The following is a 19761-nucleotide window of genomic DNA, read 5'->3' as shown; positions in this document are numbered from 1 at the left end:
AGTGTCTTCGGCCCCGTAGCACTGATAGATGATCAAGATTTGAAGGAATCTGCATGTATCTTTCATAAAAGACGCGCCGGAAAAAAAAACTATCCAAGAGGCCCTTACAGAAGGCTCGCCCACAAGTTTAGTTTTGCAAATTAGCTTTTAACTAAATCCAATTTTTTTCAGATACATATTTTACGACTCTTTAATGGCATAAACTTTCGCAGGAAGAAATTTCCGCGTTGTGCGATTTGTAAGACAAGTGCGTTAATAATGCATAAGTTAGTGATGAAACTTCGTCCAATCACAGCACAAAACCGAGAGGCCTGCCCTAGGGTCATGTTTATATCGCCGTCTCAAATGTCAGCAAAAAGATACAAGATGCCCCAGGAAAGAGCCCTGGTGACGGAGTAGGTATACAACACGTATTTTTTTAAATATAGGAAACCGCTTTATGTAAACTCTCTTTCACCATCCTTCCAAGATAATAAGCCAACTGTACTGAAATCTGCAAGATTTCTAAGCAATCTCGGATACATTTAAAAATTATTGTTTGACCTGCTGTTGAAAATGTCTAACAGGATTCACATTGATTTTGAAAAAATTTATTTTATTTTCGTGTTCGATAGGAATATAGTTTATACTTCTTATTATGGAACATCCTTTCTTTAACTTTTTTTGACCCAAATAATATATTAATTTATAGGCGAAACACTGGTAACTTTTCAATTTTCTGCTTGCTAGGCAATCTTTCAGCAATTTATCATATTCGTGTCGAGAAGTGATGAGCGGGAATCGCACACCTGGCTCCTCATTCGTGTAAAGCAGCCGCTTCTCGACACTACCCTGGGAACGAGGATGCTTTTTATGGACTTGTTCATGATACTATACCTGAAGTAACAGTCACATAAAAACAGAACAGAAGCGAACGAAGAACAAAACGTTTTGCCTTCACGCTGACATTATCTAGCAAGATTTATAAAAGACAATGCCTTCCAGGTAATTTTCTTTTTTGAATGAAAAATGACTTGAATAAGTAGAAATCCATAGATGTAGCTGAAAATAGAATTAATCCTACAATTTGGTTTGGCAGACACTGACAAACTGAACACACTGTTAAAAAACTGCCAGCTAACAAAACAAACATACTTGAAACAAAACAAAACAAACATACAAAACCTTCGTTCAAAAGTAGCTCACCCAACAACAACGAAATGAGTCGACTAGATAGGAGTTTCTTTTCTATCGCTTCACTTGATGCCTGCAATAGAGTTTCTGAAAGCCAGCTCACTCTCCAATTAAAATTAATGGCTTTATCAAAACTTAAGCCAAGCAGGCACAAGTATTTCTATTTTTTAATCCTCTTGTCAGGGGACATCTGCCTCAACCCAGGTCCTGTTAAGTATCCCTGTTCTTCATGCTTAAAACCTGTGGCAAAAACACACAAAGCACTTTCTTGTGACAAGTGTGGATTATGGGCTCATAAAAAATGTGAGCGTATTTCTGATAAAAAACATCAACAATTTATGAAGACTCCTGAAGATAAACTGTTTTTCGTTTGCAGTCCCTGTCTTTCTCGTAATTTGCCCTTTGCTAATGAGGAGTCATTTGGTGACGAAATTCCGGACAACATCAATATTACTATTGATGAAAACTTTGATTTTGAGGCAATCAGAAATGGGAAGGGCTTAAAAATGGCCCATCTCAACATTAATGGTCTGTCATCCAAACTAGACTATGTTAAACTTCTGCTACATCAAATAAAACTTGATGTATTCTCCATCTGTGAAACCAAAATTGATGACACCATCACTGACAATGACGTTAAAATTGATGGCTATGTTTGTTATAGGAATGATCGGAATAGACGAGGTGGGGGTGTTCTAATTTTTGTTAATGAAAACTTGGATAGCCACCTTTTGAAACACCTCTACTTCGAAAATGTTGAATCACTATGGGTGAAAGTGTGCCTGAAAAAAACTAAACCTATTTACGTGTGTGGGGTTTACAGGCCACCAGGAGGTAGTGATTTGCAGAGTACCGAAAACCTGTGTACTCATTTTAAACAGTGTTTTAACAAGCTCCCAAAAGAAAAAGAAGTTTTTATCTTGGGAGATTTTAACTGTAACATGCTTTCAAAATATGCTCTTTCCTCCAAAATAAAGGAATTATGCTCCACTCTTTTCCTAAAACAACATATTACGGAGCCAACTCGTGTTACTGAAAATAGTAGCACTCTTATAGACTTGATACTTTCTAACAGTTCTTGTATTTCTAAAACTGGTGTCATGGATTTAGGCATCAGTGATCACAATTTAGTTTATGTGATCAGAAAATTCAAAAGGCCAAAATTTGAACCTAAAACATGCAAGGTTCGTAGCTACAAGAACTTCAGTGAAGAGGCTTTTCTGAAGGATCTCAGGAATTTAGACTGGTCATATTTTAATAATTATGATGACCTTGATAAAGCATGTGAGAAACTGAATGAAAATGTTAAAACAGTGGCTGACAAACATGCCCCTTTCAAAACACATAGATTTTCTGGCCGTGTTGAGGCATGGGTCACTGATGAATTAATAATAGCCATCAAAGAAAGAGACTTCTTGAAACGGAAAGCATCAAAAACAAAATCCATCATAGACTGGGAAGCTTTCAAACAAAAAAGGAACCAGGTAATAGGTCTCAAAAATCGACTCAAAAACGAGTACTATAATGACGTTTTGCAGAAAAACGGCCAAAACAACTTTGGAAAACCCTAAAAAAACTGGTTCCTGATAAGTCAGGCAATACTACCTCGATAAAACGAGTAGTCCAAAACGATGGTACAGAAACTTCTCACCCAAAAGAAATTTCCAACACATTCAATTCATTTTTTGTCAGTGTTGGTGCCAAACTAGCCTCTAAATTTTCTTCTGACACTACTAATGGTAATCCACCTGTTAGCGGACACGATTTTCGGTGGGCTCGTATTGAGACCAAAAGTGTCGAAAAAATAATTAGATCACTAAAACTTAATAAAGCTACAGGCTTGGACGGAATTGGTTCACGACTGCTAAAAGCAGGTTCGTCAGTTTTAAGTATTTATTTATCAAGTCTTTTCAACAAATCTTTATTTACTGTTTATGTACCTAAATGTTGGAAGACTAAAAGGGTCTCGCCTATTTTTAAAAGTGGCAATAAAACAGATCCTACTAATTATCGGCCTATCTCCATTTTGCCAATTCCTATGAAAATTTTTGAAAAGTTAGTGCATGAGCAAATGTCTCATTTTATTTCTGAGCACAACTTCCTGAATGACAGACAGTCCGGATTTCGAAAACTCTTTTCCACAGAAACTGCAGTAGTCGATGTCTCTGATTTTATTCTTACTGAGCTCGACCAACATAACTTTGTTTGTGCTGTGCTCATTGACCTTAAAAAAGCTTTTGACACTGTTGATCATAAAATTTTGTTAAAAAAACTATGGTGTTTTGGCATCAGAGATGCTGCCTTTGACTGGTTTGAGTCCTACTTAACGGACCGAATGCAGCTGACTCTTGTAAACGTCACAGGATCAGATCTGCTTCATGAAGACGCTTTTGGGGTGCCGCAGGGATCTGTGTTGGGGCCCCTGCTCTTTCTTTTGTATATTGATGACTTAAAATCTGTCATCAATTCAAACTACCACCATCTATATGCGGATGATACAATAATTATTTCGTCTCATAAAAACTTGGATACCCTTGTCTCCCAGGTCGAGTTAGAACTTTCGCAAGTCGATCTCTGGCTGAATAATAACAAAATGACTATTAATACGGACAAAACTGAAACAATCTTTTTCGGCAACCACAGCCAGTTAAAAAAAGTTGAGAACAAAACTATCAACTATATGGGTATTCCTTTGAAGAGGAGCGAAAAAGTTAAATATCTTGGGGTAACATTTGATCAAAAAATGCAATGGGAAAAGCACATTAATGACATAAATAGAAAAATACTAATTAAATATTCTAAAATTAGAACCATTGCATCCTGTTTAACACCTCACACAAAAAACCTTTTAATTAATGCACTTGTCATGCCATATTTCAACTACTGCTCCTCGGCATGGGCTTGTGCCACCCAAGGTAGATTGGGAAAACTAGAAAAACGATTAAAATGTGTCCGTACCTTTCTTGGGAAAGAGAGGGAATATTCAATGAATAATTTACTCATCAAAAACGATGCCATATTAGTTTTCAAAGCCATGAATCACATTGCTCCTGATTACATGCGCTCAAAATTCCTTTTGACAAAAAACTGTCATAATCATCAAACAAGAGGAGCTTCAAAAAACAGGTTCACACTTCCCTTGGTCAACACGGAATTTGGCAAAAAAGCCTTCCCATTTAGAGCTGCAAAAGTGTGGAATAATCTTCCAGACCAAGTGACCTGTAATGGAAGTCTGCTTTCGTTTAAGACTTCCATCTCTAATGTATTTGGCAAATTCTAATGGAGATCACTTTTTAATTTTTTAATTTTTGTTTTTTATTCTTTTTCTTTTAAATTTTCACAGATTATAAATGTTACTATGTTTGATTGAGCTGAGGCAGTCTAAGGTTTATCATTTTTTGTTTCTTTTTTGTTCTAGTGGCCCCCAGTGGAAACAATCCACTAACTATAGGTTTTTTGTGATTTTCTGGGCTAGCCACTTTAAATATTTATTATTATTATTATTATTATAACACCCAAATACTACTCCTCTAATTAGCATTAGGAGCAGTATTTATTAGAATTTAATTTGAATATTAAAGTCTAATTTACAATATATAATTTAGGAAAACTAACACTCCATCGATTAAGTTCAGTGAAAAGTTAGTAAACTGGCGAATCCTAAAATTTAGTTCTACGAAATTTTGTTTCATACAACAACAACTTTGTCACCAGGGCTTTTTGCTTGTCACGAATCCTAATATAAAAGCCTATAGTAAGTGAGAAATAATATAAAAATGTTGTACATAGCCGGCCCACCCCGGTTATGTTAGTTCTGTAAGTCTCAAATAGTATGTGTTAAGTCTGCCTGCCCCAATCATGTTTTTTTTATGCCACAACTGATATTAGATTGTCCTATATAACTGGCCTGCCATGATTATGTTCCTTTTATAAGTGCAAAGTAATATTTTTAACTGCCATACATAATAAGATGGCCTTTTCTGATTATGTTAGATAGATAGATAGATAGATGTGCATATTTTACATGGCTACCCTCACAAATATCGAGGGATATACCCTGTCTATTATTTCCAGGAGGGGACATGGCTTAGATGGAGAGTCCTAGAGTATTTAATGCTCATTTTGAGCTATGCAGACCCAATTAGTAGGGCCCACACTCTTATTTTCTGCCCTGTTTTTAACTGGGGCAAGCTGCCTTACATATTCAGGGTAGTGTTTATTATCCAGGCAGAACAAGCTCATCCGATAGAGGTAAACATCACACTTTTATAAGGAGAAAACACGTTCTTTCATGATAACTTTTCTTGTGTGTTTTGTTTTTAATGAAAAATACACATAAGTTGATCTCATTATTATTAACGTTTCCTGAAAATTTGAAAGAAAATGATACGAAGGAAGTTAAAAACTGTAGAAAAGCTTTAAATTTAAAGCTTAAAGCTTTAATCTCTAACAAATATTTCTTCTGATATGTGAAAGAGTCGTTGGAAAACATGTACAATTGAATTATCGTAAAGGTGTATTATGCTTTACAGAAACATAACCATTGGCTGAACGAAGACAAATTTCAAACTGTATGCATTTTGGTGATCTTAACAGGCCATTTCGTGAGAGGCGTGCGATCGCACGCCCCCACACACATGCAGATTTGTTTAGGCGTGCGATTCATCGCACGCGCAAAATGTTGCTGTAATTAAAAATTATTGTATTTATAACAAAGAAAATTTATTAAATAAGCCTTAAAAGTAAACGATCATTCTTTTACTGAACTCTAAAAATAAACGATCATTCTTTTACTGAACTAACAATAGATCGCATGTGAGCAGTCTTTACCAAATGTTGATAATGTGAATTTAATTGCTACCATTTGCTTTCATTCTTTCTTTTTGCCGACCAAGGGGTATTATGCAGAACAGATATAGGTTGCTAACGACCTAGTGTGTGGCCTTAATGGGGAGATTATATCAGCGCTATAAATTTTTTTTAAAAAATGTCTGAAAAAAAGAACGAAAGGAAATAAAGTTGAATTAAAAACTTTTGAAAGTTGGGGTAAATCAGATATTCTTGGTGGGAAGACAGAGGAAAAAGATGGAAAGGTATTGGTGAACTATGTTTGGTGTAAAGTTAAAAACGGAAATTACTTCTCGATTAAAAGGAAATGCGAACACAGCTGCGTTAGCGTTATAAACGGTACAAATGTGGTAACAAAATACCAGGTGAGAGATTTTAACAGTAAAAGGTTGTTTTGTTTTATTTTTATTTTTTCTAATATTTTAATTGATTTTATAAAAAAATGCAACAATATTTTAATCTTTGTAAGGTCACCTTTTAGAGAATTTAAAAGAAATTCAGCATTATTTAAGTTGAAATAACTAAAAGATAATATAACTAATAAGAAAAAAAACTTCTTTAATAACGAATTATTCTTTTAGATAATAATTTTTCTGATTCATCAAACATAAGGTTTATTAAATATTATTATTAACAAAGTTTAATTAACGAGTCTGCTTACGACTTCTTCGTATATGGGTTGAAATTCCTTACCGTACATTGTTGGAACTTGCACTTTGTTTGTTCCTTACGCTAAAACAGCAGCCCCTGTGCGGTGTACAGGGGTAAAGGAAATGTTTTTGTAAAAAATTTTTTTTTGATAGCATGCGCATCGCACGCGCAGAATGTATGAGGTATGATCTACCGCACGCCTGCCTAAAATCTTACGAAATGCGATTTTTTTTAGTGTTGTATACAGCATGATAAACCATTTGTTTTCAAAGAAATATATACCCTGTTTTAAAATACTCGATGTAATGGTATTATGAACTACTGCTTCACTTTTGTATTCAATAGAACAGGGGGGTCATCCTTTTTCGTATTCAAAGATATCTCAATCTACTTTAGATTAGTAATAGTGGCGTAACATGACCAAAGTAACTTCTGTGTTTAACTTTTCAGTTGAACTTAGTGAGTGCAGCAGAAACAACAAAATAGGAAATGATTAACAATATAGGGTTCTGAAGTCAATCTGTATGTGCGAAGAAATACATGATTTAAATATAGATAAAAGGTGTTAATCTCTTGATCGTAATGGTGTAATATATTTTACTAGCCGTTAGCCCATGGAAAAATCCACGGGTTCGCCGTCCTTTTATACTGCATTGCGTGCGTCTTGCTACTTAAGCAGCTAAGCTACCATTTTGCGTGACAGACGGACAGACGTATACGGTTATTATAATATAGATTCATTTAACAAGGGAGGCCTGGTAATCAAGTTTCTGGAAATAAAATGAATAGTTTTTTTAATGAAAGCCTTTACAAAAAATAACAGAGAAATGCACTCCATCCGTGCTGCTCCCTTCGGAATCAGAATCAGAGAGGTAGATGGTCCCGTCACTATCCGAAGATTCCTCAGATTCATCCATCATAACCATCCATTGCCTTTGAATTACAAACAGCATTGCATGCATCTTAATATTTCAGGGCCGAATAATTTGTCAACCAATGAAAAAAAAGTATACACAGGACATGTTGTTATTCATACTTTGTTTTTAAAAGATATAATGTTTATTTCTTTTAGTGAAAGTGGCAGTGTGGATTCATCTGAAGGGAAAAGTCATCTGAAAAGTGTGATTAAGGTTTGAAAAATTAAAGTACACCCCATCTAATTGAATTTATTTCCTGTTAGCAAAAAATTGCTGAAGTGACATTTCATTTGCTTTAGCAATTTTTAATTTTTTTTTTGTGATCACACATTGCCATATATAGGAACTACATTTAAATTAGGAGAGAAAATATGAGCAAATTTTTTGAAAGTTTAAGTTGCATCCAAATCATGGTGAATCAAGAATTTTTTTAACATGCTGTTTTTGCCTCAGTAATTGCTGAGTGCCAACTTGAATTAGAAGGGCTGCAGTAGTACTTTCTCTTATAGCAAAAGTTTGTAAAGTAATATAAAGTATTATGTTTTTTAACTTCTAGGCAACAGAGCCTATTGAAGAATATGTTGATATTTCAAGGTTAAGGTGTGGTATTGTTTGGTTTTAATATTTCCATAATAGTGTCATCCTGTGTTGATACTGCGCTTGTATTGTAATTCTTCGTTTTGTTTATAGTGATGAGAGTGATAATAATAAAGAAAATAGTGAACGTAATTGGCGAAAACGCAAGGATACAGGATCCTTAAAAAAGAAATATGATCGAGATCAATCACCAAGACAGAAATATTCCCGTAGAAGTGATTCCTATAGTGATAATGAAAATAGCGATTTAAATAGACGAAGTAAAAGATACAGCAAGTATAATAAAAATGACAATATAAGGTCAAGGTCTTACAAATATCAAGACCTAGATCGCCCTGCTTCTGAAGATGATGTAGAGTTTGAACGTTCTGAGAATTATAAACGAAGAAGAAAAAGAAGAGGTGAAAAATCTGACGAAGATGAGGAAGTAAAAAATAAAGATCAGAACGACACAAAAGAAGTAAAACAAGAGAGAAAGAAGAAAACCATTGAAGACATTTTCACAAAAACAGGTTTGAATAGTATCCTTAATTTTAAAATTAATATTGGGTTTAGTTAGTTCTGTAGTATTTTATTGTGCGAAATTTTTGAGGGAAAATTAGGTAAAAACATTTGGGGGTTTTTTTGCAAGCAGCAACAATCTTTTTCCAACGGAACTTTTCTTTCAGCAAAACTTTTCTTTAAATAAAAACTTTTCTTTCAACAAAAAATTCTGACAATAAAGTAGACGGTTTTTTTCATCAATCATTGCATTTTTCTTTAGCCTTGAAGATGTAGTTCAATAATTTTGAACTTACGCCTAGTGTATTTATACCTTGTATTGGCACAATAAGGCATCATTTTTTTTTTGTTATCTTTGATTTGTGAAAAACTATTCTTGAATAATAAAAAAGGAAAATAGTCTACATGTAGTTGATGACATTACAACTTGAAGTAGTTGACAGTATTTTTGGTGTATAAATACTGACTTCTAGCTTAGTTAAGGCTTGCTACTTTTCTTGTCTTTATTAGGAGGTGCTTATATACCACCAGCAAAACTTAAAATGTTGGCTGAAGGTCTGACAGACAAGACCAGGTTTGTTGATCTTTTTAAATGACCATTGATTTAGAATTATCAATTTTAACAGGGAGAAAATTTTATAAGGAAAAAAAAGTGAAGTTTGAGTGATGAAGTGTGAGGCTTAAATTCTTCAAAACAAGAAAACTTAATGTTTTTTCTGGCTACACTTCCTGGTCCTTAGTAAAATATCTTTATTTTAGTTTTGCTTATCAAAGAATGGCTTGGGAAGCTTTAAAAAAGAGTATAAACGGTTTAGTGAACAAGGTAATTTGTTTTCTATTGTCCTAAGAAAACGCCACTTTAAACAGTGAAGTAAACAAGAATAAACCCTTAAATTTTTTCTCTCTTTGTGTGGCTGCATGTGTGCGAGACGAGCATATTCTTATTAACTAAACATTGTATTAATGCTGAGACAACAGGCTGAATGCATTAATTTAATGTCAGTGCTGTTGTTGCACTTGTATCTTATGACCAAATGACATAATATAAAAAACTGAGTACTCTGCATGAAATTTCGAACTGTAGTTAAATAGCAATGTGTTTACATGATGTTTTTAATCAGAATTGTGCTAACTGCACATGCGCTATTAGCTTTGTACGTGTTTACAAAAAAATCATTTTAGTTAATTCTAAATTTTAATAGTAGACAGGACAGATCAGTTTTAAGACAGGGAAGGAAAATAAAATTTACAATCTCAATTACTGGCTGATGGTGATCGAGCAATGGAATGCTTGATCAATATTTAGCTACCATTTTGATTTGTGTATTGTTTTACTTTTGTTGCGTTCTTCAGGTGAATGTGTCAAACATTGGGCATATAGTAGAAGAACTCTTACAAGAAAATATTGTACGAGGAAGGTACACATTTATCTTCTTTTTTGTTGTCTTATTAGTCAATTTTAGCATATTTTAAAACATTTTTTTCTATAATTTTCTATATTTGTATTATTTTTTTCAATTTAATTTACAATTTAAAACTATCTGGAAATATTTTTTCAGCAAATGATCCTTTATAATATGTGCTGTGTCTTTCTTCAAAGGCTCGTAATCACCCTGTAGGCAACTTTTTTTAGAGGTACCTTTTTTATTGTAAAAATTGAAAGATAACATAAGAAAACATTATCCCAAAAATTTTATTGAAAACTGACAACCAGAAAATGTTCAAATGTTTCATAGAAATAACAAACTCACCCAAATTTCTCTTCGCCTACAGAACCGCCATTGCATTTCATTGCACGAATCATGCGATAATAAACGCACGACAAAATCGATCAAATGGTTGCTGAATTCATGCCATTACAGAAAAAATAATAAATGAGAGGGAGAGTATCCGTAGCTGTGTTTCCATTGTAATGCTTTTATAAATGTATCCACAAAGTTCCGAACATGAAAAATCAGATAAATCAATCGAAGTTTCTGTGTTACTCTTTATTATTTAAACGTTTAAACTTACTGATATCAGACTTCTTTGCAACAACGACCTCTTCTTGTTGTTGTTTCAGAAGATAGCTTCACCTCGCTAGCTGTCTTACTTTTTGATTATTTTCCTTTGTTCAAACAGTTAGTCATTTCCTTATGGTGACAGTATCAGGTCTAGACAATTAGAATATCTAAATTTTTAGAATTTCCCCCTTCATGCTCTAAATTTAGTTATCTCCATAGTGCTTCAACTATCTTCAACTATCACAATGAGCATTCTCCCTGGTTGGGTATTTTGGCTTATAATATGCAGTAATCCCGTTCATGCTAATAAAAAATAAAGAGCGTGATAAGCATTAATTATCATAATTAATAACCACGAGGCAATGCTGTGATTTCTTCTTTCTGTTTTGATTTGTCCAAAAACAAAAAGAAAGTGATACTGATGTATATACAGAGCTCATTTAAAGTTAAGGCCGTTTGTTCACCTACAGTTTCACACAAACATTTTGCGACGGCCTGCTTATTAGACAAGAATAAGAGAACAACAAGATCGTTAAATATGGCGGCTGGAAGAAAACAACAATAAATTCAAGATATTAAAGTACCATTATCTCCATTTCTAGTACGTTTTACATCCTCATATTTTCAGGAAAGTCATAACTCCGTCTGAACTTTAAAATAAATAAATAAAATGTATATGTTAATTTTTTTCAATAAGGGTGATTACGCGCCTTTAATGCAAAGGGGATGTATTCAAATAAGACATACTGGATTGATATCAATTCAATAAAGCAGATTGACATCAATGTCAATGTCAATTAAACTAATGGAGCTTTTATATTGCACATTAAAGCTACAAAACTTAAATAGGAGTAGAAATGACTGACATCCTTTTTTGCTTGGGTAAATAACCACCTGAGAGCAATATTAGGCCAAATCACCTGTTTTGGAAATCACATGTTTCTATACATTATTTTGATCAGAGTTTAAGGTTCTACACAGCGAAAGGAACAGCTTAATGAATTTTTTAAAAAGGATTTCTGTATATGTACCGGTCAATTACGACGACATGAAAATATATCTCTGTTATTGTTAGCCTCCCTACTAAAATGAATTTTACTATTAGTTAAAAGTGTCGTTGTATTCTTAATCTTAGAGGGTTATTATCCCAGTCAATTATTCGTGCACAAGTAGCATCACCGACTTTTTCAAATGTTTATGCTGCATTGGTTTCTATCATTAATACCAAGGTGAGTGAAATAAAAGATTTTTGTTTCTAGCTTACAGTTTTTTTTGTTTTGTTTTTTGCAGAAAAAATATCTCACATCTCTATAGTTTCCAAAAGTTGGTGAGTTAATTCTGCGACGTTTAATCATACAATTCAGAAGATCGTTCAAAAGAAATGACAAGGTATGCATCTTATTATGGTCTGGTATTTGCTGCTGTGACCGCCCTGGCATTTAAGCGGGAGCACTTGTGGGTGCATGGAAACAACTCATTTCAAATACATTAAAAGGGTGGCAAAATAGTTCACACAAATTGAAGAAAAAAAAACTGTTATACAAACTAATTTAGGTGTATTGTTTTGCTTCATTGAAAAACATCATCCTCCCAAATGAGCATGTTCTGGAAGCACGTTTTTTATCAAACTAAAAAAAAAGAAGAAGCTCCTTTGAGGCATTCATTAGAATTTGTTATTAATATGGATTTACTTACTCGAAGGTCACCCTTTAGTAAAGGGGCTTTATTTGAGTATAAATGATACTGGTAGTTTTGTATTTATGGTGTTTAATTTTTACATTTTAGAATGTTTGTATCAATTCAGTCAAATTCATAGCCCATCTTGTCAATCAGCAAGTAGTAAGTCTTTTCTTCTTTAAAGTAAAATTGCTTTATAGTCGAAGCAAAATGAAGAAAAAGCAATACCTTAGACTAAAAATTCTCATGGGTTTTAGGCGTAAATGTAGATAGAATTTATAAATTCATAAGGTTTTCAAGCCAACTAGGTGGCCCTTGTGTATTTGACCAACTTTATGTACTTAACGTATTTATTTATAAATAAAACTTCCAAACTCTGTTAAAAACCTATTTGTATAACAGGATAGAGCTTGAACATCAGTGAAGAGAGTTAAAAATATGTCATATAGTCACGGTCTGTTAAATGGTTAAAAACAGCCTAAATTTGACATTTTTATGCTGATGTCAGCATTCCTGTGCTTAATTTTATTTAAAAGTATGCAATTATTCAGAAGAGGACAAAAATGTTGAATAGTCAATATTTTGATAACATATTTTTTCACATGAAATATTTCTTTAACAGAAAAAGTTGAAAAAAATCTTTGAATCAAAACAAATTCCAAGAGTATGGTAATGCCCATTTTAGTGAGAAAATTGGCAAAATCTTCTAAAATTACAGTTTGAATATTGTACAATTATCAAACATATTTGCTTTTCTTATCTTCCAGGCACATGAGCTGCTCTCTCTCGAAATTCTTACACTTCTTCTACAGAATCCAACTGGTGACAGCGTTGAAGTAGCAGTATGTATGAGTAACACCCATGTACTATCCATGAGAGAATGTTTGTGTTTCAATGTTCACGTTTCTTTAGATCAGTTTCTTGAAAGATATTGGACAAAAATTAACAGAAGTATCAGCTAGGGGTATAAATGGTATGGATTAAGTTATACCTGTGTTTTTTAAAGTTGATCACTGGAACGTCTGTTTTGCCTTTACATGTATTATTTTATTCTATTAATTTTACTTTAGCTGTTTTCGAAAGACTTAGAAATATTCTTCATGATTCGGCAACAGAAAAAAGAGTCCAGTATATGGTTGAAGTGATGTTTGCTATTCGTAAGGATGGTTTTAAGGTATGCTGCATTTCAATGAATTAACGAATTACTTGTTATTAACTAAAAATGTTTGTTTCGACCTGGTGATGTACGCATGTGATGATGGATTTTGACCTTTCTGACATAATTTTTTTGCTGACTCTTGTGTTGCAAAATGTTTTTATTAAAATTTGTGTTAGATATGTCTTTCTACATGCAGGTGTATATTTCAAGGCAGATAGATATCTATCTGCCTTGAGATATACACCTGCATGTTTCAAGGCAGATTTGAGGCAGATTGCTTACTCCAGGCACATAAATAGTCTATTTTATTAGTTTTCAATCATGACAGTATTATGGCAGCAACGATAAATCGATCTTTTCTTGTTATCACATGATAATAAAATTACTGTCAGTGTGACTTTGATGTTTGGCGTCATTGACAAACGTGTATTTTTTTTAGGATTATCCAGCAGTAGTTGAAGGACTTGATCTTGTGGAAGAAGACGATCAAATCACACATCTGCTACGATTGGAAGATGCAGGATCAGCAGAAGATACTCTCAGTGAGAACATTTTTTGTACTTACAATTGCACCTGCATTTGTACCTGCACTTGTACCTGCATTTGTGATTGTTACAGCTTTGCGAGATGAGATTTTTCTTCTTTGTAACTACTAGAATTTTTCTCTAGATGTATTCAAGCTTGACCCTGATTATGCAGAAAATGAAGAAAAGTATAATCAAATTAAGAAAGGTATGCCTGTTATTTTGCGAAATTATTCATCTATTTTTTGTTTACTGTTTTTTATTTCTTAGAATTTATATAGGAAAAAAAAATTTAAATAATGAACATAAGTAAAAATATGAAGTCTAAGCTGAAACTGCATGCTAACAATTTGAACTTTATTTTTATAGACATACTTGGTGAGGATAGCGACTCTTCTGGTGATGAAGATGATGAAGATGATGATGATGAAGAGGAAAATGAGGAAGAAGAAGGAGAGACAAAAGAAGGTAAAATACAATAATTCATTCACTCATTATTTAACAAGTAGCTAAGCCGTTTATGATGCAATTTTTAATACTGTTTATTTTTAAGGTGAAACTATGGAAATTGTCGATATGACAGAAACAAATCTCGTGGCGTTAAGAAGACTAATTTATCTTACGATTCAATCTAGGTGAACATATTTAACATTATTGGTAATTGACCGCCTTGCAGTAATGACGAATAAAACAACAGATATATGGCAGTAACTATTTTTCTTATTTTGTGTGTATTGTCTTTAGTTTGGACTTTGAAGAGTGTGCGCATAAAATGATGAAACTGAATATAAAACCAGGCCAAGAGGTATTCTTTTCGTTTTTGTTATTGTAGTTGTTAACAGTAACCAAATAAAAAATCAAATCAATGCAAATTCAAATCTATTTGATTATTTTTCTTCTCACTGTTTTTTCTCCGATAAAGTTGTCTCTTGTTACTGTGGATGTAATTTTTTCCAAATACTTGTTTTACAGTTTAGATTTTTTCCTTCTTCTTGATTGGACCTAGGTATTTTTTCTTGTGTATTTGTGAACCTTAAAATATGAATAAATGTAAAATTTTGAAAACACACTCACAAAAACAGTGAAAAACCTGGAATATCTTGATTAATAGTCAATTAATGATAAAATTAATCTGCAAATCTGATAAATAAAATAGATTTTTTTCAGCCTGTTGTTAGAGCTGCTTTTGGGTGTATAATTTGTTTGTTGTTTCATTGCAGCATGAATTTTGTGCAATGGTTGTCGAATGTTGTGCTCAACAAAGATCATATGAAAAATTTTTTGGTTTACTTGGTCAGGTATGTCAATAACAAACGCATATTCTCTAATAATGTCTAAGTAAAACCTTTTGTAATCCTATTACAACAAAGTTAAAATGACAGAGTAGGGAGTTTCTCTGGATAAGGATCAACGATTAGTTCTTAGTCAATATATCAATGTTTCCTACTGCAGTAACAAGCAATTATCTTAAGATAAGACAATTACTTCAGACGCTAAAATTTTGGCAAAAATTAAGAAAAAAACGTTTTTCTGCGAGATAGCAAAAAAAGTATTTGTTTTTATTTTTATTTATTTCTTCACAATAGAGGTTTTGTTTGTTGAAAAAAGAATTCATGGAACAATATGTGATTATATTTGCCGAGCAGGTATGATGTCATCAGTTTTTCTAGCTTCTCTATACAGTGTAGGTGTTTTTAAACTGAAGTTTTTATTTATATTTTTTTATGTAGTATGAGTCATGTCATCACCTGGAAACGAACAAGTTAAGAAACACAGCTAAATTCTTCGCACATCTTCTACACAGTGATGCTATATCATGGACAGTATGTTCTCTTTTTCTTATCGTTTTTATCTCAAGCGAAGATAGTGTCGTGGTAGAGCATTCGATTTGTAAGCATTAGGTTGCAGGTTCGAGTCTCAAACCCTACGCCCTTTGGATTTAGTGCTTTCAGCACAATTTGGTGGCATCTACTGACCGCCAATTGGCGTGCGTGGCAGGCAAGCAAGTTAGAGCAATGATATAGCTACGTACCTCTAGCGGGTAATGTAACTTAGCTACCGACGGAGGGATGGAAGAGCCAACCATAAGAATAGAGTCCTCAAAGAAGTTAAAGCTTCCCCAACCTGTCAAAGCTCTGCCCTGGGGACGATAAAGCTGTTACTTATAGTTATCAGTTGTAAATACGCGATGAAATAGATTTGAACTAAAATAGTACCTGCATGAAACTATAGCTTAAACTCAAGTTACGCAAGCTTTCTGTAATAAATGAATTTTTATTACACATGTGTTATTACTTGTTCTATTAACATTTTATTTCTTGGTATAGGTAATGGAATGTATCAAGCTAAACGAAGACGATACAACCAGTTCAAGGTATGCATTACTAATACTGCGTTTACACTAAAGTAAATTTATCTAAATTTATGAGTCCAGTAAAAATAGAAATTATACGTTTTGCAATTACACTAGATTACGTAAATTTATCCAGATTTAGCATAAAAACAATAAAAAAAACGGAAAAGCTTCTGAAAAAGTGTTTTCCGGATTCCTTTAAATTCATGACAATTTTTCGAATTCGTATAAATTATGTAAGCTTAATAAATCTGTATAATTTTGGTATAATACGAAAGTGATAATTTTTAAATTTTATATGTAATAGGATATAAAAGTAAACAAATAAAAACGAATAAAAACTATTTTTTAAACTATTATGTTTTCGTTTAAATGTGGGGACTTTTGGTTGGATCCGCATCCAAGGGTAAACAATTTACGTTAAAGTTTTTAGATTACGGTGCAGTTACATTGCAAAAGCTAGTTATTGTTATTTTTTCAAATTAAATAAATATTTCTTTTTAGTCGAATTTTCATCAAGATTTTGTTTCAAGAGTTAGCAGAGTATCTTGGTATTCCGAAATTTAAGAAACGACTCAACGATCCGTATGTAAATCGGTTTTTTTTTAAGTTTATTTTGCTGAAATATTAAATTAATAAAAGTTGTCTGATATTTTTTACAGTGGTACATAGGCCATCATATGTCTTGTACCACACCCAGTAAATATATCATGTTTATGTAGCTTGTTCGTGTTTTGCTAAAAAAGCGCAATGCTTGCGCTCAGCGGCATGCACAAATGTTAAAGTTTTTAATTTAACAAATATTGGGTAGTTTATATCTCTTTCTGTTTGGAGTTCTTGTTTTTTAAGGTTGATTAAAATGCATATTTGTTGTGAAACCGTTGTAACAATGGAAAAATCTCTACAACATCTCTTGCGTCACCTTATTGTACACAATGGGTTTCCAATAAAATCGTTATAGTGACTGGTTTACAACAGCTGCTCAGAAAATTTTTTATGTTGATAGAAACCGACTTTAAGATACTAAAATATATCTTGTCAGCTAGTAGTTCTAACTAAATAATGCATAGTATATATGTCGTCTTTGCTTTTTAGTATTGTCGCTCCTTATTTGGAAGGTATTTTCCCACGTGACAATCCGCGTGACACACGATTTTCGATTAACTTCTTCACAGCAATCGGTTTAGGCGGTCTAACGTGAGTAGTATTTCTTGTTGTTTTTCTTCTTCACGTGTGGTACTTCAACATGTAGTTTAACTCAAATTAACTCTTCATTACGATTGCATTTCAGTGATGAGTTACGACAGCATTTAAAAAATATGCCTAAAGTGAACGCTCTTGCTCAACAAGTCGCTGCTGCGGCAGAAGAATCGTCATCATCATCATCATCATCAGATAGTAGTTCTTCTGATTCCAGTTCGAGTTCAGGTACAACTGTACTATTGTTACTTTGATTCTTGTGTGAGTATTTGTGTGGTTGACTAATAGTATTCAATTTGAATTTTCTTACGCAAGTGTTTTCTTGTAAAATAAAGAAGTTTCCAGACTTTTTTAGTCTATCATTTTTGGAATTATATTTGTGCTATTATTGTGCTGTTAAATTGGCATTTTCAAGATGAATAATTAAATGAAGAGCTAAGTTCACTACTTTGATAAAGCAGTCTTTTTTTTTTTTGGAAATTCTGTACACGTTCTACCATTAAACCTATTTACTGAGAAATTTGTAATTGTTTAGAGTGATTCAAATTATAGGTTGGCTATACTAGTTTATGTTTCAAAATGTTTTCTTAGAAAGAATCTAGTATCTAGGTTATTTATTTTTACGTTTTTAGACTCTTCGGATTCAGAATCAGAAGATGAATCTCATCAACGAAAAAAAGAGAAAACGCAACCGACAAGGTAAACTTTTTTTTTTGCGCGTCTTCGTTACTTGATCTACTGTCAGAAGAAAAATTTCGTTGTTGTTTTTTATATTTAAAAATTTGTGAAATTATTCCTGTGGATATAACACTTCACAATGTTTTTTTTAATGTATAAAGCATTTTTTCCTAGAGCGCCTTTCCTTGCCTCTAACGTCATTTTTGTGGTGATAAATAAGAATATATATGACGTGTATAACGTTGCAACGCCTTCACAAATGGCAATTCGAATATCATTGACCATAGACAACAAGCGACGATATAATAAATGTTTATAGGTTATCCCGTTCTTCTTCAGTTGTTGCTAAACTTCACGTTGTTTGTTTTTTAGGCGACGACGTGACTCAACACCAGAACGTAACCGAGAAAAACGAAAGAGAAGTCCTAAAAGAGAGCATTCCTCAAGTAAAGATAGGTCACGTGGCGAGACAAGGTCACATGAAAGAAGATCACGTGAGGACAGGGAAAATGGTAGATCGAAAGAGAGAAGAAAAAGATGACATCATAAGCTTGTTCTTTCACAAAGCACGATCGTGCGCAAATTTGTTACATAGAATGTGGCGTGAGAGCCAAACTGTGTACTGAAAGCTCGCGAAAAGAAACTTCTATCCTAAAGAAGAAAATAACATAAACAAACTCAAACTGTATTATTAAACTAACTTTTAATATGTTAATTTTTAACTTTTGCTCTCTTGTTTTTTTTAAGATTACGCTCCTTATAAGAAAATTTTCGCGAACATTTTTGTCAACTTCTTTTAAATTCTCTTGAATTTTTTTTTTTTTAAAACCTTGTTTTTCCAAAAATTTAAGGATATTATGCATTTGTTATTTAACCGAAATAATTTTTTCTTTCGCTGACATGTAAATTGCAACCGTAGAAATGGAGAGTGTTGTCAACAGTCGGTGAATTTCTACACAGGTCCTAAGGCCCCTTAAACCAATGATGGATTTTAGTAGAAAAATATTTAAGACTGATTTTCCCTTCGTGAAAAAAAAATTCTCCCGATATATATTGAAACTATCTATTCGCAAAACTAAATTCTTACTAAAAAATCGAATTTTGATTTACGAAATCGCAAAATTTACGAAAATTGAATCTCGCGGAAATTGCTTCGGTCAGAACTCTTCTAGCTCAAGCAATACAACTTTTGAAACAACTGAGTTCACGAAAGAGTTCAGCGCAAGAGAAGCCCATTTGACAGTAAAGGGTGCGTAAAAAAATCATGGATTTACTCTATTATTTCCGCATCTGTACTATTTTCACTTCTTTGACTGTTTTGGCGCAGCAGTTTTGTTGCAGCAATTTTGAATACATATATGTTAGAATTTCAATTAAAGATGGAAAAGTTGCATTTTTTCATTTCAGCAAACAGATTTGTCTAAAATTTCTTTTTTTCTTGCTTTTTAAGCATGTTACCGTTTTAAAAACTCGCTAATTT

General features: G+C 32.9%; 1 protein-coding gene across 1 annotated transcript; it reads left to right on the top strand.

The window, feature by feature from the left end:
• The first annotated feature begins 839 nt into the window (after positions 1-839).
• LOC130641800 (pre-mRNA-splicing factor CWC22 homolog) lies at positions 840-19008 on the top strand. Its single transcript, XM_057448766.1, has 27 exons — positions 840-984; positions 7745-7802; positions 8146-8189; positions 8280-8698; positions 9198-9261; positions 9447-9510; positions 10041-10105; positions 11826-11919; positions 12005-12079; positions 12476-12529; positions 13135-13209; positions 13280-13340; positions 13438-13541; positions 13966-14068; positions 14196-14258; positions 14420-14518; positions 14604-14685; positions 14795-14855; positions 15271-15348; positions 15637-15696; positions 15781-15873; positions 16378-16424; positions 16908-16988; positions 17499-17600; positions 17695-17831; positions 18236-18302; positions 18654-19008. The coding sequence occupies exons 1-27, from the start codon at positions 974-976 to the stop codon at positions 18820-18822; spliced, it is 2430 nt and encodes an 809-aa protein (XP_057304749.1). The 5' UTR covers positions 840-973; the 3' UTR covers positions 18823-19008.
• Positions 19009-19761: the final 753 nt, after the last annotated feature.

This window comes from Hydractinia symbiolongicarpus, chromosome 4 (genome assembly GCF_029227915.1).
Source record: "Hydractinia symbiolongicarpus strain clone_291-10 chromosome 4, HSymV2.1, whole genome shotgun sequence".
NCBI lineage: Eukaryota > Metazoa > Cnidaria > Hydrozoa > Anthoathecata > Hydractiniidae > Hydractinia > Hydractinia symbiolongicarpus.
Note: the sequence above shows the minus strand (reverse complement) of the source record. Positions and strands in the feature narration are given on the sequence as shown.